Genomic DNA, 23,509 nt, shown 5'->3' with positions numbered 1-23,509 from the left:
TTAGACTTTAGTATAGACTATAGAATGGAGTAAATTAAACAGTTGTTAAATACTAGTCTTCTATAGAATGGAGACACGGGCTGATAGTTGGTTCCAACTGGAAAGGCAAAGCTAAATTATTAAATGCAGAGGTGACAAAATGAGATATATAGGCTCATTTGATAAGAGATTTTTAGTAACGTTATTTAAGTGTTGTGGAAATAAGTGTGAGTGAAAAAATATTGTGGAAATACGTGTTATGTTGTTTAAACAATGAAAACTGTTGTTCAAACAACATTATCAAATAGACCCTATAGTTGCTATAGTTTATTTTTTATTTACTTATTTAATTTAAAAAGTTGTATTAATTTATTTTATTTTAAATGATTAAAAAGTTGTAGATAAAATTAATAAATTGAGTAGGTATTTTTTTGTCTATATATATAGCTATTCGAACCCAAAACAGATAAGAATGACTTTAGTGGTTATCTACTTGTCTTCTTCCGAGGGCATTTTTTGTGAAGTGCTTTTGAACTTTGTTGTTTTGTTTAGCAGCACTATTTGCCTTCCTAAGATGTTGCTTAGAAAATATATAGGGAAAACAACAGGTCCAAAAAATATGCTAATGCCTATTAACCGAACTCTTACCAGCACTTTCCGACAATGTTACTGAGCTTGTTCCTAACTTTGCACCAATTATGGAAGCCCAAAACTTCAAGGAAATTAATGTAAATAAAAATAGTTCAAGCTAACTATTTTACTCATACTCAAATCACCCTCAGATTCTCACGCGGGCTAAAGGTGGGATCCACAGTTTGGTTCCTGCTACTAATTTAAACAGTTGTATGGTTTTAATTTTAAAAAAATGATTAAAAAGTTGTGCATCAAAATAAATAAATTGAGTGGGTTTTCTTTTTGGTAAATAGGGATTCAAAATTTCAAACGCAAATGACTTTTGTGGTTGTTTACTTGTCTTCTTCTGAACTTTGTTGAACTTTGTTGGAAGACCTGTCTTATTATAGTGTTTGTTTTGTCTTCATCGTTTTGAAGCCTAAAAAAATATAATTAAGTAAAAAAAAAAAAAAAAAAATCCAAATCAACAAACGAAAACTAAAACTGAACCGTAAAGACCCATTCATCAAATTATAAGCTGCTGCTACAACAGGCCCGAAAGGTAAGCCCATCCAACAATTACTAATGTCTACTTCAAAGTTCAAACCCCTCTCTCTTATTTTATTTCAAAGGAATATGCAACGTTTTAAAGAGTTGTTAGATACTAGTCTTCTATAGATTAGACTTTCGTAAGTTTCTACAGCTAAGGCAAAGCTAAATTAAACAGCCTACACCATAGACATTACAAAGTGAAAACTCCAACATTGTTAGTTAACGGAGACAAGGACCAATACCCCTATTCTGAAGTATCAATACCCCTGTTTTGAACAGAATTGCGGAAATTGCTACATTCAACTCTGTTCTGCACTTCTCACCCAACCATTTTGCCCATAGCCACTTCAGAAAGTAATCTTTGCTGGATACTGGCATTCCACAGAAGCCAAATATGACACAGTAGACCACAATGACAGTATAGACCAAATGGATTTCACATCCCTGAGCATAATCTCAAGTCAATGGGACTTCGGGTTTTTTTTATTGGGCACCAGCTCATTACGGTTCACCATATCTTCATTGAGAAAGAACAATCACAAAAATAAGTGGTCTCTACTTTCAATTCTCTTTTACAAAGAACATCACTACACATTCAATATTTTCTGGACATTTTGTTGTGAACCATTAGTCTTTCCCAGCCTATAAACACATGCTTTGGAATTACTTTGGAAACTCAGATGATGATCTTCACCGTTGAACCTTGGGGTATTTCTTCCTTACACAGTTCCATGCACCTGCACAAGAATATTTTGCTGTTAGAAGTTTCTATAACATACAAATTTATTGTGAAAGCCTCTAGCATCCTTCTCCATATCTGAACGAGAATTTCTAATTTATTTATTTTTTATTTATCTGTTTAATGATTCGTCATAATAAGTTGATATAAAATGCTGTGGGGGCAGTTATACATTGGATTAAAAATGTAGCAGGACCAATTTTGTAGGCAATATAGCTATTGTCTTTGCAGTTGTCTAATCCCATTAGTCCAAGATTCCAAACTAACCTAAATTAAGCCAAGTATTTAAAAATTATACAAATTAAATGAAATATAGCAAAACCTGAAGGAATATAAAGATGAAAAATTATGGAGAGAGTAAACCCAACAGAGAACGCTTAAATGAATAAGCCAAATTTCATTTAAAAAAAAATTACAATGGAGCTCATTCACGAGCACCTTGTAAGCAATCTGTCAAGAACAGAATTGCATGATTTAGGCCTATCAATTCAAACCAACATTTACATATATTGTTAGAATATGTTAAAATAAAATTTGTTTTACTTGCTACATCTTTATTATGTAAAATTGTATGCTACAATGAATCCAAAACTGAATTGTATAAATAGGAATACATTATGCCCATTATGGAAAACTTAAAATCATGGTAGCTAGAAAACCATGGACCATGGTCTACTCTATTGATGATATAGCATTATAGCGTATTGTATTTTAACATATATGTCTTGATCACATTACATCAACACAGTTACACAGAAATATCATTCTAATAAAAAAAAGGAACAATGGTGCATTCTGGTATGAGACCAATTAAAGAAAAAAAGAAGTAGAAAAACACTTATGTACCTTTCAGAGACTACACTGCTTGTGACTGCTTGAGGAGTCGCAGACCGTGGGTGAGAGAGCGATGAGTGAGAAACCACTGGTGAGTGCAAATAAATAATAATAATTGAAATCCAACAAAACAAGAAGGGATAAGAAGATGAAACATCATGGAGGAAAGTCCAAATAAAATAAATGCTCAAGTAAATAAGCCAAAATTCAGTAAAAACAATTAATTTATATTCAAATATCTTCACGAGCACCTTGTAGGGAAACTGTCAAGAATACAATTGCATGAGTTCAGCACACAAATTCCAAATCTCACTTACACATATTGTCAGAATATGTAAAATAGAAGTGTTCAGAATTTAGACTGAGAAGGAAAGAGAGTAAAAGTAAATATTTTCATGGTTCCGCTTATATATTAGAAAACCCTTGACTAACTACATCTTTATTTTGTTAAATTGTATGATAGAAAGGGTATAAATAGGAATACTTTAGATCCATTATGAAATTCTTAAAATCACAGTAGCTAGTTATATTGAAAAATCAATGTATTCTACAAAAGCATGATCTACTCGGTTTTGATATAGCCTACGGTATTCTAACATATATGTCTTCATCTTATTAAATCAAACAAAGAAATGTGATTCTATCAAATGAAATCCAAGAAATAAAAAATGGACAACAATGATGCATTCAGGTATAAGACCAAAAGAGAAAAGAAAAGGCACACTCACCTTTCACAGACGTTGTTCTGCCACTGCTTGCAACTACTTCAGGAGCCAGTGACCATGAGTGAGAGAGGGAAGAATAAGAAACTGCCAGTGGGTGCAAATATAGAGCAGTGGAGGCTAATATACTCAACAAAGCAAAGACAATGGTTGATTTGCATTAACTTTCCACCAAAACTAATAGAAAGTTAATAAGAATTTGGTGTAAACAACAAACAAAAAATTTAAAATTATAAAATAAAACAAGCAAGTGATGTATATATGGTTGATTTGCATTAAATTTCCTCTTTAACTTATTATCAAACTACTTAACTAAAATGAAAATGGCATAGTAACCTTCTGGCACTAACAGGTTTAAGAAACTAGTAATGAGTAATGACTACGACATTTCGACACCAAAAAAAAAAAAAAAAACTCACAGACTATCATGTAAACAAGGAAGATTCCTTTGTATCATGGCCTATTTTCTCGGGAAAAACACACACACAAGGTTACCACCAGCCCAATAGGAAGCTACAGAGTATATATGTAACGATGACTTACCAGGTCCTTCATTAGATCCTTGCAATCAGATTTAGCATGAGCCATATATTCTCTATCTTTGAATCCTCTTTGAGTGAGGGACATCGTTAGAGCTGCCTTCACCACTAGTTCCAGCCCCCTCATATTTATCACGTCTTCGCTTCATTTTGATTTCTCTGATATCTTCTTCGTATAGACGAAACCCACATTTCTTAACCTCCAGGCCATTGAAATCCCACTGAAATCTAACCTCTATCTGTATGAATCCATCCTCATCAATTTGACTCAAGACTGCTCTCCCATCCTCATTAAACAATTGAGAGGGTATATAGGACATCCAAAGGTGACATGATTTAATCTGAACAGATCTTGGCCAAATGCCTACATGAAACTCTGAAATTTCACATTTATTGATTAGAATGTGACATCTCAAAAAAAGTGCCCTATTAGAAAGATGAACATTGCAGCATGAAAAAACAGCACACACAGCAATTCCAAAGCACTTATTACTAGAATGAGAAGGCACTTGTGCATTAACTATATTCCCCACACTCTGATGGCTAAACCATTGTGGAATTTCACTTCCAGGAATAACAAGATCATAGGCAGCAAAGCGACAAAATATAGATTGCTTGCAGCTTTCCTGAACATACAAACCATGATTTTAGAATTGACAAATACATACAAACATACACACACATATGCGCGCGCGCGCGCACACAGAGAGAGAGAGAGAGAGAGAGAGAGAGAGAGAGAGAGAGAGAGAGAAACCTCATGAACTTTCAATAGCATTCCCAGCGTGTTACTCCGACCAGCCAATTTGAAGCAATTGAAGAAGAAAAGATGCATATGGGCGAAAAGGTGTGATTTTAACCTTTTTGGAAATTCTTCCAATGACATACAACCATCTGCTATAATAAAAAAAGTCACAGATGGCAATTTTGGTAATGAACAAAGTCTTGTGCAATTGTGTAAATTAATTTCTAACAATTTAGATAGTTGCACGAGACTTTCAGGAAGGCAACTGAAGTGATTTTCACTTAGATTTAAATAGGTTATAGAGGATAAGTTTCCAATATCATTAGGGATTGTTTGGAGATTACAGTCACTTAGGTCCAATTTCTTTAAATAACACATACTCAAAAGGGAAGGCAATACCAAGCTCATAGGATTTAGGCTTCTTCTTGGCATTAAATTAAAGGGGAAAATCTTATACCATACTTTAGGTGGCGGCCCTTTACATCCCTGGAAAGATAGTTCTTTAAGATTCTTTAAGTTAACAACAGAGGAAGGCGGCTCTCTTAAAGTAATTCCACTCACGTCAAGCATTTCTAGACTTTCAACATTCCACAGCTTCTCCGGTAGACTGTCAAGCTTCGAGCATCCAGCCAAATTAATATCTTTAAGTGACTTGAAGCTACATATGATACTAGGAAGACACACAAGATTCTTGCAATCTCTTAAATGCAATGAAGCAATGTTAGTCAAATGTTCAACCGAAGAGGGAAGTTTCGTAATTGCAGTGCCATCTAAGTGAAGTTTCCATAAGTGTTCCATATTTGTCATAAATTCTGGAATTCTCTTGATTTTTGAACAGCCAGAAAGAATAAGAATCTCAAGAGATTCCATTTCAAACCTGCTTGGAAGACTGCTAAGGCTTTTGCAATTTTCTAGATCAAGAAGAGTAAGCCTTTTATGAACTAAAATAGATGGGTGAACCTCACGTAAATTTATACAGCCTCTAAACACCAATTTCTTGAGATTGGGAACTCCGGTGACATTAGGGGTTGCAATTAGATTCAAGGAATCGTTCAATTTGATGGACTTCAACTTGCCATAGTACTGTTGAAAGCCAATAATAATAAAAGCTAGATTAGGTTCCACAAACCATATAATTTATTGCTTTCTTATTAAATGTGTAGGAGTACTTAAATAACAATCTTACCTTTATTCCTTCCCAAAGTCGTTTAATTTTGCTGTGGAACATGCAAAGTTCAACAAGCTCATCCCATTGAAAACTTGATGGCAAAGATTTTAAAGGATATTCGCTCCAATGAAGACATTTTAAACCATGAGGAAGATGTGTGGGACCGTGCAAAATATGAACACCATTAATTATTAGCAATTTAAGGTTAGGCATCTTTGAAAAAGCTTCAAGTTTCCAATATGCCTTTTCAGATTTATGTTGCTCTTCATCTTTAGGAAACCTAGGAAGCTCTAGGACGAGGCCTTGAATTTCTTTTGTTACCTGATAGTTAAGAAAAAGATATTGAGTGAGTTGCAAGATATATGATGGTTAGAATTTTTCAAATTTTAACTGTATTGAATAATATTATAAGGTATATGCTCAAGTTCTATAAAAGATCTCTTACCAAATTTTTCATCAACACATTATGAATATCCTTATATAACCATAATCTGCTCCACCTGCCGGGGTCTTGAGGGCAATCTTTACGAACTATATCTTGACCCATTTTTTGTAGTAGGTCATGCATCAAAATGTGACTATCATGATCTTTTAGAAGAGATCTTTCAATGAGAACGCTTAAACCAATTTTTGGCTGAAGGCCAAGATAATCTAGAATTTCTTCCACATAATATTTATTCTTCATATTAAAAAAACATGCAATATGTAGAAATATTTCCTTATCTACTTCATGAAGTCCATCAAAACTTCTTTGAAATATATTGATAATTTCTTTCTTCGGAAATTCTTTAAGCCTTTCTAATTCACTCTCCCATTCCTCTTTTCCTCTACCAATCAAAAAAGAACCCAAAACCTCAATAGCTAGAGGAAGGCCTTTAGCATAATTTACAAATTGTTTAGACAATTCTTGATAATCTTTGGCAGGACAATCTCTCTTCAAAGCTTTCAACCTAAAAAGATGATGAGCATCATCATTATTCAATTCCATAACCTCATATATTTCAAATACGCCATGTCTTATCAACAAATGCTTATCTCTTGTTGTGATAATAACTCTACTACCTGGACCAAACCAATTAAGCTTCCCAGCCAGCTTTTCTAATTGGTTGAATTGATTTACATCGTCAAGAACAAGAAGAATCCTTTTATGTCTTAGCCTATTCTTGATCATAAGAACTCCGTCATTAACATCTTGTATATTCATACTTCTCTCCCTCAAAATTTCACAAATGAGTTTTTGTTGTAATGGAAGTAAACCGTGTCTTTCAAATTCTTCTCCAATATTAGTGATAAAACTACCACCTTCAAAATCATTAAAAATCATATGATAGACAACTCTAGCAAGAGTTGTCTTGCCAATTCCTCCCATCCCCCAAATCCCTATGATACGAACATCATTCGATCCTATTGCCAAAAGTGTCATCAATTCCTCCACTCGAGAATCTATTCCTACTAAATCACTGGTATCTCTTTGCAAAGCATAACTTAATTTGTGCAAAGTCTCATCCACAATATCTTTGATAAATGCTGACTCATGCCTACAAAGAAGAGAGACAATCAAGCAATGCAATTGAATCACCCATGTTACCCTCCACCTCCCAAAAGAAGGCATATATTTAGTGTTCAGTGTCACTGTAAATTACCCTCAAATTCTTGCAAATCTCACATTGAAAAGAAGAAAACTAAGTAAATGCAAACACAAGAATAGTAATTCCAAAATCCAAATTGTTAGTGTATAGCTTAGACTAGATTAGCCCATTGGGCTTAGCCCTGTATATTGTACTTATTGTTTACTCATATTACTTCTACTACACACATACGTAGCCTATATAAGGCTCTTTATTGTACATTATTATCTAAATAGAATATACAGACTATTCAGTCTTTCTCTCTCACTTTATATTCTTAACATAATATCAAAGCCATTGCTCTGACATTCTAGTTCCTGTGGTCATCTTTGGCGCTCTTCTGCTGCTCTTGCCTTCATCTAGTAGCCACTGTCAGAGCAAGTTACCGCCGTCACATCCACAGTCCCTGTAACTCTCGAATCTCATCGTTCTGTTTATCCAACTGCCAAAGCAAAGGAATAGCGTAATAGAACAGCCAATCCTAAGCAAAACCCAACCAAGAACAGCCAGAAAAGACCTGACACGCGCCCACACGTGCTGCCTGAAGCTTTTGACTGTCAAACACGCGCTCCACACGCCACCACACGCCACCAACAATTCACACGTGCCACCACGTGCCTCTACGCTGCTAACACTATCAGTGTCTATCCACATCAGCCCTAGGTTGACGGCATCCTGCACAGGTTAGCATCTGCATCACCGGATTATGTCAGCACCTTGCGTTATCCGCCTACGTTAGCACACATCAGCAGTTGACCGTTAACCAACACTGTTGACCGTTTACTTTTTGGCCAAAGTAAAAAATTTTCAATAGGGCCTGTCTTGCTCAATTTTTTTTTGCGTAGGTTCCAATTTTGGGCTCCTTTTCTTCATTTAAAGTCTCTAAATCCCACTTTTTGGTCATTTTCTTCATTATGGCTTAACAAAACAAACGAGATATCATTCGTCCGATAACCATTATGTTGGATGGTTCTACTAGCTATCATGCATGGTCTCAGAATATGATTGTCTTTCTCAAGGGTCATAAACTATGGAGATATGTGACTGGTTCAATTCCTAAGCCAATACCAAACCCTAAATCTAAAGTCACAACTGCTGAAGATGCCTCCAAGACTGTGGTTACAGCAAATAATGATGAAGAACGCCTAGAGAAATGGGAGAGTATTCAGAGTAAGATCTTATCTTGGTTTATCAATACCTCTATTCCCTCCATTCATAATCTTCTTCCTTGTCTTGAGATTGCTAAGATTGCTTGAAAATTTTTGGCCGATCGCTATAATTGTACTAATGATTCAAGGTTGGAGTTCCAGATTGAATCAAAGGTTTATCAAATGCGCCAAGAGACAGGTCAGTCTATTTCTGATTTTTATTCTCAAACTTCTACTATGTGGGAATAACTCTCTGCTGCAGATCCTCCACTAGTGTGTTCTAAGGACATTAAACTCTTTGTCAAATATCAGGATCGCCATAAATTTATGCACTTCATGATGGGTTTACGTGAGGATTTTGAGCCTACTAAGACTTCTCTGCTTAGCCGGTTTCCTATTCCTTCTCTTGATGCTGCAGTCAAGGAGCTCATTTCTAAGGAGAACCGTCGGCTTACTCATCACATGTCATCATCTGATCATGTATTGACTACACCATCTCCACAGCCTCTCATTGCTGCATTCACTGCTCCTCCACAAATAAACTCTGGGCATCCCACCTCTCAGTCTTCCAAAGGTATTCGCTGCGAGTTTTGCCGTGCCAAAGGCCATGACATCTTAGTTTGTCGCAAACTGCAGAAATTTATGCAAGAGCAGAATAAAGCTTCTCTTCCTTAGGCAGCTGTTGTATGTCCTTAAGATCCATCGGTTCCTATAGGTCCATCTTTGGCTTCCTCACTTACTACGGCTGATATTGAGGCAGTAGTTCAACTAGTTTTATCCTGCACTTCCACTGCCCTTTCTGTCACCTTAGGTAAACAACCTTGATTTTTTTGATACTGTATGTTGCAACCATATGACTCCTGATGAATCCCAATTTTTTGATAAGACACCTTTAGAACATCCAATCACCATTTACACTGCTGATGGAACTCCTGTGCCTGTTAGTCATAAAGGAACAATCTCTTTTCCTTGTTTATCCCTTAGTGACACTTTTCATATCCCAAAATTATCCCTTAATTTGCTTTCTGTTGGTCAACTTTGTGAATTAGGCATAGATCTTCTATTTTTCTAATCATGGTGTGCATATGCAGGATCCCCGGACTGGTCAAGTGCTTGGGACAGGCTGTAAGGTTGGTCGCATGTTTGAGGTTCATGACTTGAAGATTCCTTCACAAGTTGTTTCTGTAGTTGCTACCACTGCCACCCCCTCACCTGATCTATGGCATGCTTGTCTTGGTCATCCATCCTTATCTCGTCTTCAGTTGTTAGCTTCTTAAGGTCATTTAGGTTCAGTTCAGTTTCAAAATTTTGATTGTACTTCTTGTCATTTTGGCAAACAAACAAAATTGCCCTTTAATAATAGTGACTCCTTTTCCTCTGCACCTTTTGATATTATACATTCTGATATTTAGGGTCTTCCTATCATAGGTTTGAACTTGTGTCTATTTACCAAATATTTCATAAAATGATTGAAACATAGTTCAATCACACTATCAAAGTCTTTCGATCAGATAATGCTCAAGAATGTAATGATAAATCTTTCCTATCCTTTTTAGACAGTCATGGTACCCTTCCTCAGCGGTCTGGTCCTTACACCTTTCAAAAAATGGTCATGCAGACCGAAAACACCATCACATTCTTGATGTTGTCTGCACCCTTCTTATTTCTGCCTCTCTTCCTAAGCGCTTTTGGGGTGAGATCGCACTTACTGCCGTGTACACTATTAATTGTATTCCTTCATTAACTACACAAAACAAATCACCATTCGAGCTTCTCTATGGTCAAACTCCTAACTACTCATCTCTTCGGGTTTTTGGTTGTGCTTGCTTTGTCTCTCTTCCTCCTCACGAACTAACAAAGCTCCAGCCTTGTGCTCGTCTCTATTGTTTCCTTGATTATGGTGTATCTCAAAAGGGGTTTGGCTGCTATGATCCCATTTCTCATCGCCTTCGTGTCCCCGTCATGTTGAATTTTGGGAACATCGTCCTTTCACAATTCTTTAGCAGTTTCCTGCGACCTCTTCCTTAGAGTCTCCCATTTTTACTGATCTTTTTCCTCCTTCTCTATCCTGAACTTGTGGAGGATTCTTTGACATCGGTTGCCTCTCTAGACGACTCATCTCCGGTTCTGTCCCGGCATATGACCCGCCTATCTTGGATCTTATGGCACCACCCTCTCTTGAGTCTCTGGTTGATCCTAAACTTCGTCATTCCACTCGGGTAAGCATTACTCCCACTTATCTCACTGATTATCACTACTCTTTTGCTCTTGCCACCCTCTATGAACCTCACACCTATCGTGAGGCCCATACTGACCCTCTTTAATAGCAAGCTATGAAAGAAGAACTAGATGTCTTTTATAAGAACGACATTTAGGATATGGTTGATTTGCCTCTTGGCCAGTCTGTAATAGGTTGTAGGTGGGTTTACAAGATCAAGACCAAGGCTGATGGATTTGTTGAACGGTATAAGGCTCGCCTAGTTGCTAAGGGCTTTACTCAGGAGTATGGCATTGACTATGAGGAAAAATTTGCTCCTGTTGCTCGCCTTACATCTGTCAAATGTCTCATTGATGTGGTTGCTGTTCGCTGTTGGCCTCTTTATCAAATGCATGTGAAGAATGTTTTCCTCAATGGAGACCTCCAAGAAGTGTACATGCAACCACCCCTTAGCTATCCACACTCAGGTAGTCAAGTTTGTTACTTTCGCCATGCTCTTTATGGCCTTAAGCAGGCTCTTCGAGCTTGGTTTGAAAAGTTTAGCTCAGTTGTTACTAAGCAGGGTTTCACTTTGAATCCTCATGACACTGCTCTCTTTGTCCCCTCTGCTGGTATCATTCTTATTCTTCTTTATGTTAATGATATGATTATTATTGGAGATGATTCTGTAGGTATCCGCTCTTTTCAGTACTTCCTTAGTCAGCATTTTGAGATGAAATATCTAGGCACTCTCAGCTATTTTCTTAGGCTTGAGGTTACCTCATCCTCTAATGGATACTATCTTTCCCAAGCTAAATATGCTTTTGATCTTTTCTCCAAAGCCAATATCACCAACAACAAGAATGTTTCCACTCCTTTGAAATACAATGCAAAGCTCACACTCTTGGATGGTGAATCTATATCCGATGCTACTCGTTATCGTTAGTTGGTTGGTAGTCTGATCTATCTCACTGTTACTCGTCCAAATATTTCACATGTCGTGGGTATGGTTAGTAAGTTCATGGATGCCCCTTTTTCTGTCCACTATTCTGCCATTCTTCGGATTCTTCGATATGTCAAGGGCACACTTTATCATGGTCTCCACTACTCATTTCGGTCTTTTCTCGAGCTTCATGCTTATTTAGATGTGGACCAGGCAGATGATTCGACTGATCGATGCTCTATCACAAGTTTCTGTTTCCTGTTGGGTACTTCTCTTGTCTAGTGGCGTAGCAAGAAGCAGGATGTGGTTTCCTGTTCCAGTATTGAGGTTGAATATCGTGCCCTTGCTGACACTACCTGCGAGCTTGTCTGGCTTCACTAGCTCTTGGCTGACATGGATGCTCCACAGCCCACTGTCACTCCTCTTTATTGTGACAATCATAGTGCTATCTACATTACTCATAATGATGTCTTCCATGAACATACCAACACATTAAGATCGACTGCCACATCACTTGCTAGCATCTCAAGAAAGGTAATCTTAAGTTTTTTACCATCTCCTCTATTGACCATCTTGCTGATATCTTCACCAAGACTCACTTACCTAGTCATCTTCGAGATCTTATATCCAAACTTCAATTGGCTTCCTCCTTGCCACCTCGAGTTTGAGGGGGGATGTTAGTATATAGCTTAGACTAGATTAGCCCATTGGGCTTATCCTAGTATACTGTACTTGTAGTTCACTCATATTACTTGCACTGCACACATACCTAGTCTATATAAGGCTATCTATTGTACATTATTATTTACACTGAATATACAGACTATTCAGTCTTTCTCTCTCACTTTATATTCTTAACACAAATGACTAAGAATGTAGTAATATATATAAATAATTCTATTAAGTAGATGTGGAGTCAAGATTTTAGTTTCGGGGTAAGAATAAAAGACATAGTTTGCCAGAATATTGATTCAAAGTTTTCAATTAAAATTAGTATTAAAATAAATTAAAATCTTAACATCTTTGTTATAAAAAGTAAACGAATTAAAACATAAACAAAAAAAAATTGCACATAAAAAATATAACTTAATCATAAATTGTAATTTCCTTTAAAGCATAGTATTAATTAAAATATATTATAAAAAATCAATATATGTATTCATCAACATAAGAACTTATAAAGAGAAATCTAAATATAAGAAATGTAAACAAATAATTTAACTACTTAAGATTACCTATAAATTTTCAAGAAATTCTATATGTGATTTTGATTATTTTAAGAGCCTATTTGGCATCAACTCCAGCTTTTAGTTATTATGTATAGCTTTTTAAAACTTCACTTTTTCCCGCTTTTTCTCACTTTTTCAAATTTTTTCAAGGTACAAGTATACTGTAGCACATTTTCAGCAAAAAGCTAGATAAGTTGTTCTCAAACAGACATTAAAAATGTGTACAATAATTAATCTTTCTTTTCTCTAGTTTAAGCACCTAACTTTCATTTTCAATTATTGCAATTATGGATATGAAACTCCTAAACAAGGTTCTGCGGAACAATTATCTTTATTTCTTTATTTATAATTGATAGTTCATCCGTGTCACATACCACATCAGTAGTTATTATTATTATTATTATTATTATTATTAGATAATCCTCAATCTAATTAGAGAATGTCAAAAATATCCTCAATCTATTTAGATAATCCTTATTCTTAAATAATAATAAAATCGGGTTAAAATTGTAATTCAACAAAATTCAAAAAAAAAAAAAAAAACTACCAAAGATATTTTTTACTAAAAATTAGCACACTCTATTTAAATATATCTCACACACGTTTGATACATTTTTTCCTAAAAACTAGCACACACTAAACCTAGCAGTTCACTTATTTTCAAATCTTAAATTTTAATTTCTTAAATTTCATTCATATGTAATCTCACTAACAATCGATAAATTCAAATTGAAAAATTATATTAAACTCAAAATAAAAATAAAAAAAGAGCGTTATCACGTGCAGAGCGCATGTGATGAGGCTAGTTATTATTATTATCATTAATGAAATGGATGTCCCATGCATTATGATTATAAAAGTGTAACCTTTAAAAACTTATGAAAGAGAAATACAAGTCCAAAATAGTTTTTTTTTTTTTTTTTTGAAATGTGAGTTGAATCCTGAAATAAAAATTTAGAACAATTTGTTGGGCTTGGCTAAGATAGAAGAGTATTTTTAAATCCACTTCAAATTGGTGGAATAGGATTCTCCTCTTTCTAGAACTCTTTGAGTCTAAAGTGAAAATTTGTTGTAAATCATAAATTCAAAATGAATTTCATATTGAAAAGTGGAAAAGTAAGGAGATAAAATTTTAGTGTAAAAATGGTAATCTCACATAAGATAGTAATGTGATATAATTAAAGACTTAGGGTTATACGTGTCAAGATTATCTTACATCTAAAAGAACTACCCTTATAGTGTTATATCAATTGCTATCATTTATATGGTATACCAAGTATACATGTCAAAGGGATTAGTACCCAACCAAAAGTAGAGATCATTTGTTGTCATGTCAAATGCATTAAAACGACATCCTAAAAATGGGATACAAATATATCCCGCATGTCAATGAAGACAATTATTTAATACATAGTTATATACAAATGGAAATAATAACATTAGAACAAATTACCTATCTTGTAAAGAAAATCCAGAGAGATTGGCCACTTCTCTCAAAGTAGCTCTCCACATGTGAACTTTATCCATATTCTCTTTGAAACATTTTTCATGTTCGTCAAATGCTTGTGCATATGTTCCTGTTTGTTTTCGCACCTCGGATGGATCCACATCATAAAAAATAGGTAAGATTGTTTGCCCCATCTCTTTTTTACATTCCATGATCTTCATGAGTTCATCCAAACACCATGTTGAGGATGCATAGTTTTTTGAGAGAATGACAATAGCAAACATTGATTCTTCTATTGCTTTTAAAAGCTCGTGTGAAATAGGTTCTCCTCTCTCGAGATTTCTATCATCCCTGAATGTGAAAACACCTTTTTGTTTTAAGGTAGCGTATAGATGATCTGTAAAATTCTTGCGAGTATCCTCACCTCTAAAACTTAAAAAGACATCGTATTTCCACTTACGACTAGAAGAAGAGGAAGAAGATGAGTTTTTCACATCCATGAAAGCCAATCTAAACTTACAAGTAAACCTTGAATCACAATACAAAATTATAGATACTCATCAAAATTTCATTCAATTAGATTTCAAATAAAAATAAATAAACAAATAAGGGGTAGAAGGAAACGATATAGAAATTAAAGAGTAAAACTAAAGAGAGGAAATAAAAGAGAAGATTCAACGTAACAAGTGATGACTTACAGATACTCATAAAAAAATAAAAAGTGAGAACTTACAGATTTTGGAGAATAGCAGTAATAATTGTATTGTCGGTGAAGCTCTTATATTTATGTAGTAATTGCTGGTTTAAGTAAAGGAAGTTACAGCGTGTTGTGCGTGAGAACTAGAGAGAGAATCTTCCCTTAATAGTAACTCTTTTTTTTCTTTTTTCTTTTTTCTTTTTTCAAGCTCGTTTTTAGTCCAGTCTAGAAATCATTTAAACCTGACTTAACTCACTTTAAACTTTGGCGTGGGTGTAGTGCTGGTGTGGAAAAAGCATTTTGTATAAATAAGACTTGTCTTTTTTTTATATGAAATAAGACTTGTCTTATCTTTGGCTTGTGGCTGTGGGTGGCTTATAGTCTTATACTCTTATCTAATAAGAGTATAAGACTTGTGGCTGTGGGTAAACGGGGAGTCTTTAGTCTTATGACTCTTATGTCTTATCTTTGGCTGGGGCCGTGGGCAGTTTTGTCTTTTAGATCTTGCGTTTTTTTTTTTTTTTTTAAGGTAATAGGATCGGTTTTGTTTTTCTTTGTGGGTGGAGTCTTATCAAATAACTCAATAAGACTTATGTTTTATTGAGTAACGAATTGAATATTCACCATCAGCCTAACTGCAGACTCGATGCCTAGGCAGTGTTTTTATTACTCTCTCTCTCTCCTTTTTAACGCTTGGGCACATTCATTCAGTCTCATACAAGAAAGCAGACCCCAATAGTTTATGAATAGTTCAAGCTTAACTCATAAATAGTTTTGTTTAAGTTTGTTTATTTAGCAAATGAGTTCATAATTATGTATTTGTGAACAAACTCACAAGTATGAAATTTAAGTTAAGTGTGTGTATAATATTCTTATATAGACTTCATATTAGATTGTATACTAAGTTTATTATAAATATTCCATTTTAATTGTAATAACTATATAGAATTTGTAACTATAAAAAGCTAATATAAATCTAGTTTTTATGAGTTCATTAAAGAATATCATTTTATCTAATTTTCTCAAATAATATGATTTCAACTATAACTCAATCAATAATTATTAACATAGATTTCTAAAGGGCAAAAAATATTTGATTGTTGTGTTTACTATATAAAAAAAGTATTAGTTAATCAAACAACTTGTAAATTGGATGAATGAGCAATTCATTTAAGTAGAAACCGATTGGTCTAAAGCACCACCAAAGAATAAAACACCAATACAGAAACAGCCTACACCATAAACATTACAAAGTGAAAAATCCAACATTGTTAGTTAATGGAGACAATGACCATTAACAGCTTCTATTCTAAGTATCAATACCCCTGTTCTAAATAGTATTGTAGTAACTGCCACATTCAACTCTGTTCTTCACTTCTCACCCAATCATTTTGACCATAGCCTCTTCAGAAAGTAGTCTTCTTTGATGAATACTAGCATTCCTCTGAAGCCAAATGTGATCCACAATAGACCACAATGCCCGTATAGACATAATGGATTCCTCATCATAGAGCATAATCTCAAGCCAATGGAACTTTGGGTTTTTTTATTGAGCACCAGCTCATTATGGTTCATATCTTCATCGAGAAACAACAATCACAAAATAAATGGTCCCTACTTTTAATTTTCTTTTTACAAAGAACGCACTGAGTATCCAGATTAGCACATCATCACTACACATTCAATCTTTTGTGGACACTCTGTTGTGAAGCCTTAGTCAACCCATAAACACATGCTTTAGAATTACTTTGGGACACCAGATGATGATATTCACCATTTAATATTGGGGCATTTCTTCCTTACATAGTTCCATGCACCTGCACAAGAATATTTTGCAATTCTCTCAGTAATCCAAATTAGCCTATATTCATTTTCAATCTCAACCAGACTAAGCTTACTCTGGATGTCAAACAAGCAATCTGGGGATGTGTAACAAAGAAAGTGTCTCATAATATGGATGTCCTGTAAAAAATCTTGTGGACAAGGAAGACTCCTTTGTATCATGGCCAACTTTCTGTGAAAAGAAAAAAAAATCAAGGGTGCCACAGGCCTAATAGGAAGCTCCAGAGTCTATGTATCAAGGGATTCACTAAACTTAAATTCTAAAGTTAAAATTGGTGAAAAAAAAAGCATGTATATATGAGCTATAGGAAGCTACAGAGTCAACGTAATGATGACTTACCAGTCCCTGGCCACCTTCATTACAATCCTTGCAATCAGAGTCACCATAATTAGAGTTAATATAATCGAAGTTACCATGAGCCATACATCCTTTATATATCTTTCAATTTTCTTTGAGAGTGGTACATCAAAAGAGCTTCCTAACCTGCCTTCACTACTAGGTCCTGCCACGTCGTCTTTATCATGACTTCCCTTAATTTTGATAGCTTCTGCTGAATTGTCAAAATCATGATGAACATCCAAACCCTCATAAGGAGTGATGCAAGTGTTGTTGCTGGAATGAGCCATCATATATCTGATATCTTCAATGTCTTGCTCGAATACTAGGCGAAACCCACATTTCTTAACCTCCAAGCATTGCAAAACAGGGCAATCAAATCTAACCTCTATTTGAATGAATCCATTCTCATCAATTTGACTCAATAATGCTCTCCCATTCTCATTAAAATTTTGTGGGGGTAAATAGAATAGCCAAAGGTGATCTGATTTAATCTGAATAGATTTCTTGCCCAAGATTTCAGAAATGGTTGCACCTTCATGTTTATTGACTAGAATCTCACATGACAAATAAAGATAGTTAGATAAAACATGATTGTTTGGATGAAGATTACGGCCTGAAAAAACAACACACACAGCCATTCCAATCCACTTAGACAAAACATTTTTGTTCAGATGAGTTACTTGTGCATTCACTGTAGCCCCCACACTTTGATGGCTAAACCACCTCGGTATTTCACTCCCTGGAATAACAATACCAAAGATAGCTGCCAAAGTAGATTCTATAGATTCCTTGTCAATATCCTGAAACATACAAACCATTATATTTAGAATTGATATATATATATATATAGAGAGAGAGAGAGAGAGAGAGAGAGAGAGAGAGAGAGAGAGAGAGAGAGAGAGAGAGAGAGACCTGAGGAACTACTGATAGCATTCTAAAGAACATGTCACTCCGACCTAGATTATCAGCCAAATCGAAGCAATTGAAGAGGAAAAGACGTGGTTGGCAAAATTTGTCAAGTGTTAATCGATTTGGTAATGGTTTCAATGAGCTACAACCATCAACCATCCAAGTGCTTGATGGAAATTGTGGCAATGAACGAAGTCTTGTGCAATTCCTCAAATAAATATGTGTCAGTTTAGATAATTGAATGATACTTTCAGGAAGACAATCAAAAGTATTTTCACTTAGATTTAAACAACTTAAAGAGGATAAGTAACCAAAATCATTTGGGATTGTTTGGAGATTACAATCACTCAAATCCAATTTCTTTAAATAACACAAACCTGGAAAAGAAGGTGATAACAAGCTCATAGGATTTAGGCTTCCTCGTGGCATTAAATTAAAGGAGAAAAGCTTATTCCAAAGTTTAGGCGGTGACTCTTTACATCCCCGAAAAGATAATCTTTTAAGATTTCTTGAGAGAACAATAGAGGAAGTAAGCTCTCTTAAAGCTATTCCACTCACATCGAGCTCCTCTAGACTTTCAAGATTCCACAAGTCCTCTGGTAGATTATCAAGCTTCGAGCATCCAGCCAAATTGACATCTTCAAGCGACTTGAAGCTACAAATGATACTAGGAAGACATACAAGATTTTTGCAATCTCTTAAATGCAATGAAGCAAGATTAGTCAAATGTGCAATTGAAGAGGGAAGTTTTGTAATAGCAGTTCTATCTAAGTGAAGTTTTGATAAGCTTATCATATTTCCCATAAATTCTGGAATTCTCCTGATTTTTGAACAACCTGAAAGGATAAGAATCTCAAGAGACTCCATTTCAAACTTACTTGGAAGAGTATTAAGGTTATGGCAACCTTCTAGGTTGAGATGAGTAAGCCTTTTATGAACTACAATAGATGGGTGAATTTCAATCAAATTTTTACAACCTTTAACATCTAATTTCTCAAGATTTGGGACTCCAGTGACGTCAGGGGTTGTAATGAGGTCTAAGGAGTCTTCCAATTTGATGAACTTTAGCTTGCCAAAATGCTGTTAAGAGTAAAAAATATTGAATAAGAAAAGTAAGATTAGGTTCCATAAAGCTTAGAATTTATAAATTTTTACTAAACGTATATGAGTATTTAAATAAAAATGTTACCTTTATTCCATTCCAAAGTCGAACAATTTTGCTATCGCACATGCGAAGTTCAACAAGCTCATTTGGTTGGAAACTTGATGGCAAAGATTTTGAAGGATATCTACTCCAATCAAGATATCTTAAGTCATTAGGAAGATGTTTCGGACCATGTGGAAGGTGAACGCCATGAATTATAAGCAACTTAAGGTTAGGCAACTTTGAAAAGGCTTCAAGGTTCCAATGTGCCTCTACAGATTTTTGTAGTTCACCCAATTCATGCATCTTCGGAAGTACAAGGACTATGCCCTGAACTGCTTCTGCTTCCTAATTAGTAAAGAAAAAGAGATGGGTGAATTGCAAGATATACGATTACTAAAATGGTTCAAATTGAAAATTTTAAAATAATGTGATAAGGTATATGCTCAAGTTCTCCAAATGATCTCTTACCATGTTTTTCATCAGCACATTGTGAATATCCTTATGTCGCCACAATCTGCTCCACTTCCTAGGTTCTTGAGGATACTCTCGATGAATTATATCTTGACCCATTTTTTGCAGTAATTCATGCATACAAAATTTATTTTCATACTCTTGCAAGAGAGACTTTTCAATAAGAACATTTAATCCAATTTTAGGGTGAAGACCAAGACAATCAAGTATTTCTACTACATAATCTTTGTCTTTCATATTAAAGAAACATGCCATATGTAGAAATATTTCTTGTTCCACTCTATGAAGTCCATCAAAACTTATTTGAAGTATTTTGCTCATTTCTTCTACCGGAAATTCTTTGAGCCTATCTAATGCACTTTCCCATTCCTCCTTACTTCTATTGAACAAAAAAGAACCCAAAACCTCAATAGCTAGAGGAAGACCTTGTGCATAATTCACACACTGTTTAGACAACTTTAAATAATCTTGAGTAGGATGATCTTTGTTAAAAGAATTCAAACTAAAAAGATGAAGAGCATCATCATCTTTCAATCCTTTAACTTCGTATATTCCACATACTTTATGTCTTATCAACAAATGCTTATCTCTTGTTGTTATTATAACTCTACTACCTGCACCAAACCAATTTGGCTCTCCAGCTAACTTTTTCAACTGGTTGAATTGATTTACATCGTCAAGGACAAGAATAATCCTTTTATGACATAACCTATTCTTGATCATAAGAACTCCGTCATCAACATCACGTATATTCATGCTTCTTTCCCTTAAAATTTCACAAATAAGTTTTTGTTGTGATGGAAGCAAACCATGCTTTTCAGATTCTTCTCTAATATTAGTGATAAAACTACCACCTTGAAAATCATTAAAAATCAGCCAATAGACAAATCTAGCAAGGGTTGTCTTACCAATTCCCCCCATCCCCCAAACCCCTATTATGCGAACATCATTCGATCCTATAGCCAAAAGCGACATCAATTCCTCCACTGGAGCATCTATTCCTACTAAACCTTTGGTATCTCTTGGGAATGCATAACTTAATTTGTGCAATATCGCTTGCACAATATCTTCGATAAATTCTGACTCATGCCTGCAAAAAGAAGTGAGATAATCAAACAACGAAATTCAATCACCCATATTACCCTCCACCTCTTGAAACAGAGCAAATAATTAGTGTTAAGTTTTGTTGTAACCTTTGAGAGATAGAGAACTAAATAAATGCAATACCTCATACATGAAGTAGCATATATATATATAAGGAAAAGGTTAACAGATGTCCGGTACTGGTAAGACTCGCCGGACTTCGGTGTCCGAGCGAAACCGTTTTTTTTTTTTTTTCTTCACTTCACCAACACAGCAGCAGTGGAAAAAACAAGCAAACATAAAATTCAAGATTTTGACAGATGGACAAATCTTTACCGTTGATTTTGTGATATGCCATTGAGTGAGAAGTGAGAAGTGAGAAATCTCAAATCAGAAACCCACACAGCCCAACCGTTGATTTCCCTCTGCCTGCTGCCCTCTGTCCCTCGCCGGCGCTACATCGGGCCGATCAGCGAGTCTGCGAGCTCCCTCTGTCCCTTTGTCCCTTCCGATCTCTCTCTCTCTCTCTTGGCGTGGACAGGTCCAAGCTTCTCTTCTCTCTCTCTCTCTCTCTCTCTCTCTCTCTATGTTTCGCAATTTCTTTTTTTTTTCTTTTTTTTCTTTCTTTTATCTGCTGACTGCTTTGGACCTTTGGTTTGGTTGGTGTATTGTGGCATGTTATATTTATAGCACCCAAAGCTTTTTTGTTTTTTTTAATCCCACTCACTGTTATACTTTACTGTATATATATTTAATGTGAGTTGAATCCTAAAATATATAAACATTTAGAACAACTTTTTACTTGGCTGAGATAGAGAAGTAATTTTTATAAAACTCAGTACTTATAAAAGTGAGAGGTTATTGGTGGGGGAGGATTAATATAAGGGGGTGAAAACATGTTTTTGGAGGGGCCTCTCAGATGGGAAATAATAAAATTGAAGGATGTACCCTTTGAAATATACATGCATATATATGGTGTAATTGTGTCTAGAAGCTGAAGATGCCTGGTAGCTTGTGGGATTAAAAAAATTGAAAAGAAGTATCTTGTTTGAGTATAATAGCACTGTTTAGAATTTGTGAGTGTCATTTGTAATAGTAAATCATGTGATTATATATACTCCTTATTGTTTATAGTGGATTTTAATTAGTGTTATCCAAAAATGTAGACGTGAAGATTTTCGAGTTATGTTAAGTATCATTAAGGTGAAGCTAGTATAAAGCTTCATTAAGGTAGGTATATCCTAGTAGAGAATTAAAATTTATTTGTTTACTTTTACGTCAATGTGAAAATTTGTTTTAAATCATTTTAAATTCAAATGAATTCCATGCTGAAAAAGTAGTAAGGAGATAAAAATTCCTACGTAAAAATGGTAATATCACATTTATAAGAAGATAGTAATGAGCTATAATTAAAGACTTAGGGTTCTACATGTCAATATAATCTTACATCTAAAAGATCTACCCACTTAGTGTTGTATTATAATAATTTATATGATATATTAAGTATACATGTCAAAGGGAGTAGGGACTATTACACAACCAAATATAAAGATTGTTGTTGTCATGTCAAATGCTTTAGAATCAAATCCTCACAAGTAGTTACAATATAAATGAGGTATGTTATTGATCAAAAATATAAATTTGGTATGTTCATGACATATTAAAAGAGCGTGGTATGTTAACGAAGATGGCAATTTAATATATTCAATAGAAATCATGTTGATTCTCATTAAAACAAAATAAAAATAGTAATCATGTCAATAGCATAAAATACCTATCATTTAAAGACCATCCAGAGAGATTGGCCACTTCTCTCAAAGCAACTCTCCACGTCTGAACTTTCTTTATATTCTCTTTAAAACATATCTCATGTTTAACAAATGCTTGTGCAAAAGTTCTTGTCTGTTTCCGTACATCAAATGGATCCACATCGTAAAAAATGGGCAACACTATTAGTCTCATCTTTTTTCTGCATTCCATAATCTTTACAAGTTCATCTAAGCACCAAGTTGAAGATGCGTACTTTTTTGAGAGAATGACAATAGCAAACATCGATTCTTCAATTGCTCTTAAAAGCTCAGTGGAAATAAGTTTTCCTCTCTCGAGATTTTCATCATCCTTGAAGGTGGAGATACCTTTTTGTTTCAACGCAGTATATAGATGATCTGTAAAACTTTTACGAGTATCCTTTCCTCTGAAACTTAGAAAAACATGATACTTCCACTGATGGCCATAAGAAGTGGAAGAAGATGGCATTTTTGTATCCATGAAAGCCAATCTAAGTTAACAAGTAAATTAACCTTAATCACAATGTAAAATACTAAAAATATGGATACTCATTAAAATTCATTCAATTGGATTTTAAGTATAAATGAATAAATAAGGGAATAAAAAAACGATTAAGAAATTTACTAGAGTGAAACTAAAGAGAAGAAATAAAAGAGAAGGACGGGAGTGACAAGTGAGAACTTACAGATTTTGCAGAATTGCAGAGTGTCGCTCCTATAGTGTAACTGCTGGTTTAAAAAGGAATGTAAAATA

At 34.8% G+C, this 23,509-nt stretch overlaps 2 protein-coding genes across 3 annotated transcripts; both read right to left on the bottom strand.

Annotated features, from left to right (window-relative positions):
* Positions 1–1,210: 1,210 nt before the first annotated feature.
* Positions 1,211–15,496, bottom strand: LOC142618730 (TMV resistance protein N-like). 2 transcript variants are annotated; one of them, XM_075791736.1, is made up of 9 exons: positions 15,213–15,496; positions 14,486–15,007; positions 6,333–7,425; positions 5,906–6,208; positions 4,732–5,802; positions 3,982–4,603; positions 3,445–3,558; positions 2,729–2,804; positions 1,211–1,880 (listed from the first exon to the last, which is right to left on the bottom strand). In XM_075791736.1, exons 2-6 carry the CDS (start codon positions 14,977–14,979, stop codon positions 4,034–4,036), a joined length of 3,531 nt encoding a protein of 1,176 aa, XP_075647851.1. In that variant the 5' UTR covers positions 14,980–15,007; positions 15,213–15,496; the 3' UTR covers positions 1,211–1,880; positions 2,729–2,804; positions 3,445–3,558; positions 3,982–4,033. The 2 variants fall into 2 exon arrangements, with proteins under 2 accessions (XP_075647851.1, XP_075647852.1); XM_075791737.1 differs by lacking the exon at positions 15,213–15,496 and having other exon boundaries at positions 3,445–3,477; positions 14,486–15,194.
* Positions 15,497–16,420: 924 nt separating this feature from the next.
* On the bottom strand, positions 16,421–23,236 carry LOC142618266 (TMV resistance protein N-like). The gene is made up of 5 exons (XM_075791173.1): positions 22,743–23,236; positions 19,883–20,975; positions 19,457–19,759; positions 18,276–19,347; positions 16,421–18,172 (listed from the first exon to the last, which is right to left on the bottom strand). Exons 1-5 carry the CDS (start codon positions 23,234–23,236, stop codon positions 17,355–17,357), a joined length of 3,780 nt encoding a protein of 1,259 aa, XP_075647288.1. The 3' UTR covers positions 16,421–17,354.
* Between the last annotated feature and the right edge of the window lie 273 nt (positions 23,237–23,509).

This window comes from Castanea sativa, chromosome 12 (assembly GCF_040712315.1).
Source record: "Castanea sativa cultivar Marrone di Chiusa Pesio chromosome 12, ASM4071231v1".
Lineage (NCBI taxonomy): Eukaryota > Viridiplantae > Streptophyta > Magnoliopsida > Fagales > Fagaceae > Castanea > Castanea sativa.
Note: the sequence above shows the minus strand (reverse complement) of the source record. Positions and strands in the feature narration are given on the sequence as shown.